Source organism: Danio rerio, chromosome 8 (assembly GCF_052040795.2).
Source record: "Danio rerio strain M-AB ecotype USA chromosome 8, GRCz13ab, whole genome shotgun sequence".
Lineage (NCBI taxonomy): Eukaryota > Metazoa > Chordata > Actinopteri > Cypriniformes > Danionidae > Danio > Danio rerio.
The window spans coordinates 1,477,213-1,482,500 of record NC_141028.1 but is presented as its reverse complement, the minus strand read 5'-3'; the positions used below and the strand labels follow the sequence as shown (position 1 = coordinate 1,482,500).

At 33.6% G+C, this 5,288-nt stretch overlaps 1 protein-coding gene across 1 annotated transcript in view; it reads right to left on the bottom strand.

Moving 5' to 3' along the window:
* The window catches only part of fabp1b.1 (fatty acid binding protein 1b, tandem duplicate 1), a 6,712-nt gene extending 1,713 nt beyond the window's left edge, over nucleotides 1-4,999 (bottom strand). Inside the window, 3 exon segments of the mRNA NM_001024651.2 lie at nucleotides 998-1,090; nucleotides 2,542-2,714; nucleotides 4,912-4,999. Of these exon segments, the coding sequence (NP_001019822.1) occupies nucleotides 998-1,090; nucleotides 2,542-2,714; nucleotides 4,912-4,978 (333 nt within the window). The 5' untranslated portion in view covers nucleotides 4,979-4,999.
* Between the last annotated feature and the right edge of the window lie 289 nt (nucleotides 5,000-5,288).

Genomic DNA, 5,288 nt, shown 5'->3' with positions numbered 1-5,288 from the left:
ACCAGTCTTATGTTGTTGCGTTGACTTATGCATTCCAAGTCTTCCACTTTGTTTGAAAGTGTTTCAACAGTATAGCATGCTCACTCTGGATAACAGCTTACTTACAGTATGCATTGCTCTGCTTGTGCTATCCGCCCTGTGCATTCCTTCCCTACTTATCTTCGTAATTGTTGGTGGGACTCCATAAATTGTCTTGTAAAGTCCACTTTTCGAAGACATTACAGCTTTCATAATATCTTCGTTATTTTCACCCGAAGTTACTACTTCATCAGCATCTTGTTCAGAGCCATCCGCAGCTGTCATGGCGTCGTTAGTTTCTTCACCCTCAGAATATTCAGCTTCATTTCTGGTCTTTTTCTTGTGTTTCTCGGCACCTTTGCGTGACATTTTACTTCCCTATACTTTTATATTTGTGTTGCTTGACTTTAAATACAATGCTAGTTGGTATTGTAGGAGTAATTGCAAACTAGCAGCAGAGCTAAAAGGTTGCGACCTCTCAGCACCTCGCCATAACCGGAAGTCAATAACTCATCTCTAATCACTGATTTCTTTTATCTTCACCATGATGACAGCACATAATATTAGACTAGATATTCTTCAAGACACTAGTGTTCAGCTTAAAGTGACATTTAAAGGCTTCACTAGGGTAATTAGGGTACAGTTAGGGTAATTAGGCAAGTCATTGTATAACAGTGGTTTGTTCTGGAGACAATTGGGGAACAAATGAGAGGGGCTAATAATATTCACCTTAAGCTGAAAATAAATACACATTTTATACTATTCTAATAACAACAACAACTTTTAATTCAGCCAAACTAAAAAGATAAAGAAATAAAAAAAAATAATAATAAATAAATAAATATATAATTAGAAATTTTCCTTGCTTGATCATACATCACTTGTAAAATGTTTGTAACGAAATCAAATACTTTTCTACAGGAGGGCAAATAAATCTGCCTTCAACTGCATCAACTAGAGTGATGTTAGTGAGACTCACATTGACCAGTGTGTTTGTGTCCACCAGCTCTGTGATGGATGTGATTCTGTTCAGCACCACCTTCAGCTTATTTCCCTCTCTGTTCACAGTAGTCTGAAACACACACACACACACACACACACACACACACACACACACACACACACACACACACACACACACACACACACACACACACACACACACACACACACACACACACTCATCATTAATCTGAAACATGCTGCATTGCCATAACCAACCCTACATTGGGTCAAACCTAATTGTTCTCCCTGTGTTGGCGTGGGTTTCCTTCGGGTTCTCAAGAGTCGTCATATTACTCTCTCTCTCTCAGGTTTCCCAACACTGGGAAACACCCATACAATACCCATACTCGTTCACACACATACACTACGGCCAATTTAGTTGATCAGTTCCTCTATAGCGCATGTGTTTGGACTGTGGGGGAAACTGGAGCACCTGGAGGAAACCCACGCCAACACGGGGAGAACATGCAAACTCCACACAGAAACACCAACTAACCCAGCCAGGACTCGAACCAGTGACCTTTTTGCTGTGAGGCCACAGTGCTAACCACTGAGCCACCGTGCCGCCATAATAATTGTAATAAATAAATACATAAATAATAATACATAAATAATGTTAATACTAATAATAATACATAAATAATAATAATAAATAAATAATACTAATCATAAATAAATAAATAATATTAATATTAATACATTATTATTATTATTATTATTATTATTATTATTATTATTATTATTATTATTATTAATACTACTACTACTACTACTACTGCTACTACTAATAATAATAATAATAATTAGTAAATAAGTAATAATAATAATACATAAATACATACATAAATAATAATAATAATAGATAAATAGATAATAGTATATAATTAAAGAGTAATAATACATAAATAATAATAATAAATAATTAATAATACTAATCATAAATAAATAAATAATATTAATATTAATACAATATAAAAAATAATAATTCGTAAATAAATAATAATACATAAATAATACTACTACTAATAATAATAATATTAATAATAAAGTTAATAATAATACGTAAATAATTAAACAGATAAATAAAATTAATACATTAATAACAATAATTTGTAAATAAATAATAATATTACATATATAATAATAATAATAATAATAATAAGAAGAAGAAGAAGAAGAAGAAGAAGAAGAAGAAAAAGAAGAATTCATAAATAATAATAATACTCAATAAATAAATAATACAGAAATAAATAATAATAATAATAATAATAATAATAATAATAATAATAATAATAATATATAAATAAATAAATAATATTAATAATACATAAATAAATAATAATACAGAAATTTACAACATGCCAGAAGGATATCTTGATATAACAGTCAAAAAGATATTTTGCATTTGCTGATTGCAAGTCAGTTTAATTAGTCTACCCAACAAATTAAAGTTAAAGGTAAAGTCACTAAGCTTCAATATGCATATGTATTTTACTGCATGGATAAGCAGATATTCACCTTGACTTTCTCTCCGGTCAGCGTCTCAATGTCGGCCTCCTGCCCGATGGTGAAGCTGTTGGTCAGCACTTTTGATCCGGTCGTGACGGTCACTTTAAACTGGTTTCCGTTCTCCTCGATCTCAGACACACTCTTGATGTCTTTGCCTTTCTCAATCATGTCGTCAGGAAGACCTGAAACAATCGTGTGTTCATTTCATCATCAGATGCATCAATTTACAGCTCAACACAAGTGTATTCACCCGCCTGTGAAATATATAGTGTTTATAATACTTCCAAAGTGCTGTTTAACAGAGATCCACAGCATTTTTAATAAGCATACGAGTTTTTAGAACTGATTTCTTTTGTTTTGCTTTGATGACAGTACATCATTTACTAGTTATCTAGCAAGATACTAATGTTCAGCTTACTGCAATTTATTAGGGAAGGCATTAGACTGTGGTTTGTACTGTAGACTAATAATAATAGCAATAATAATATTGGGGTATCACAGGGGCGCAGTGGGTAGCACAATCGTCTCACAGCAAGAAGATCATTGGTTCTGGCTGGGTCAGTTGATGTTTCTGTGTGGAGTTTGCATGTTCTCCCTGTTTTGGCGTGGGTTTCCTCTGGGTGCTCTGGTTTCCCCCACAGTCCAAACACATGTGCTATAGGGGAATTGATCAACTAAATTGGCCATAGTGTATGAGTGTGAACGAGTATGGGTATTGTATGGGTGTTTCCCAGTGTTGGGTTGCAGCTGGAAGGGCATAAAACATACGCTGGATAAGTTGGCGGTTCAATACGCTGTGGCGACCCCTGTTTATTAAAAGGACTAAGCCAAAAGAATGAATGATGGTATTGACTAAAGTGGTTTTACTTGTTCCTATTTATTTTTTTTATTTTGACTAAACTAAAAAAAATAAAAAAATACAAGTAAATAAATACAAAAATACAGAATTAAAATAGAAAACAAGTTAAAATAAAAAAGTAAAATTTATTTTAAGGATTATAAAAATATAGGAATAAAAATTGATAAACACTGGAAACATTTTATGATCAATTATTCTTGACAGAATAGGTTATTGTAAATTATTAAACTAAGTTAACCATGTTCTAACTTAATTTCACAAGTTATGCAAGCTGTTTTCAGTCAGTTTAACATGATATTCAAAGTTTAATAGACTCATAAGACTAATTTAATTCAGCTTAAAAATTTAGGGCAACCAGGATTTTCTTTTACTGAGTATATGTATTTTATTTATGACAAATATTTACAAAAATAAATTAATAATAATCATAACAATAATAAAAGATATAAAGACAGAAGAAAACTGTATATAAAGTAATAATAATAATAAAAATATATGAAAATAATAAACATTGCTTTTGAGAAATTCATTCATTTTCTTTTCGGCTTAGTCTCTTTAGTAATCAGGGGTCACCACAGTGGAATGAACTGCCAACTTATCCAGCATATGTTTTACATAGCGGATGCCCTTCCAGCTGCAACCCAGTACTCTTAATCCCACGTGCACAATACGGCCAATTTAGCTTCCCCACTTCCCCTATAGCGCATGTGTTTGGACTGTGGAGGAAACCAGAGGAAACTCACGCGAACACAGGGAGAACATGCAAACTCCACACAAAAACGCTGATCCAGCTGAGGCTCAAACCAGCGATTTTCTTGCTGTGAGGTGATCGTGCTGCTCTTGAGATGTATGAATTATTAATATATTAATATTAAAATAATGAAATTCACAGGAGGGTAATAACTTCTTCACTTGTGTTTCAGTGCAAAAGTCTTGTTTCTAGTCCAAATATCTAAACATTCTTAAATCGAGACACATTTTCTGGATGCATGAAAAGACTGAATATATTAATTTTCAGAAATAGTCAAAATTAAGTGAGTTTCCTTAAAACAAGGCAGATTATTTGCTTGTTTTAAAGGAAAAACTCACTTAATTTATTTATTTCTGCTATACTTTGTTACTTTGTCAAGAAAATGCTTCTCGATTTAAGATCTTTTAAATACTTATAGCTAGAAATGAGACAAGAAAAGCATTTTTGCAGTGTCATGCCATGTATTTATGTCATGATTTCCAATGCAAATGTCCAAAAAAAGAGACGTTTGCATGATATTTTACAGCAAATGTGCATTCAAATAAAATCGTTCAAGCCATTCCATAGGGTTTGCATTGCAGATTCGTAGATGTGAATCCACACGCTTATTAAAATCAAGTTATCATCACCTATCTTCTCGACCTTAGGCATTGATGAAAATTGAAGTCATTACTAAAATGCCATTTCCATGCATCTGATTCGCCCGTAGCTCTTCTATTTTGGCTTTACTTATGATTCCTGTTGAAAAAATAAATGCTGTGGGTCTCACCGACGGCCTTCATGAACTCCACGAAGCCCTCTTGACTCTCCAGCTGATATTTCCCAGTGAACGACATGATGAGAGCTGAATACAGAGTGACCCTGAGGGTCCGACAGACGCTTTAATACACTCACAATCACTGATTAATAATTATTAACCACCGCACCGCAGGCTCCTGATTGGTGGATGCAGCCGAAATCTCATCAGGTGAAGTGTCATCTGGGGTGAAGCGTGTGATCAGATAATGGCCCTAACCTTTGACCTCTGCACTAATGATATGACATCATCATCATCATCACACACACTGATGGACCTTTGATTTCTGAGGAGCTGCAATGGTCGATAGATATAATAAAAGTCTCGCCGGGGAGCACAAACACTGGAGG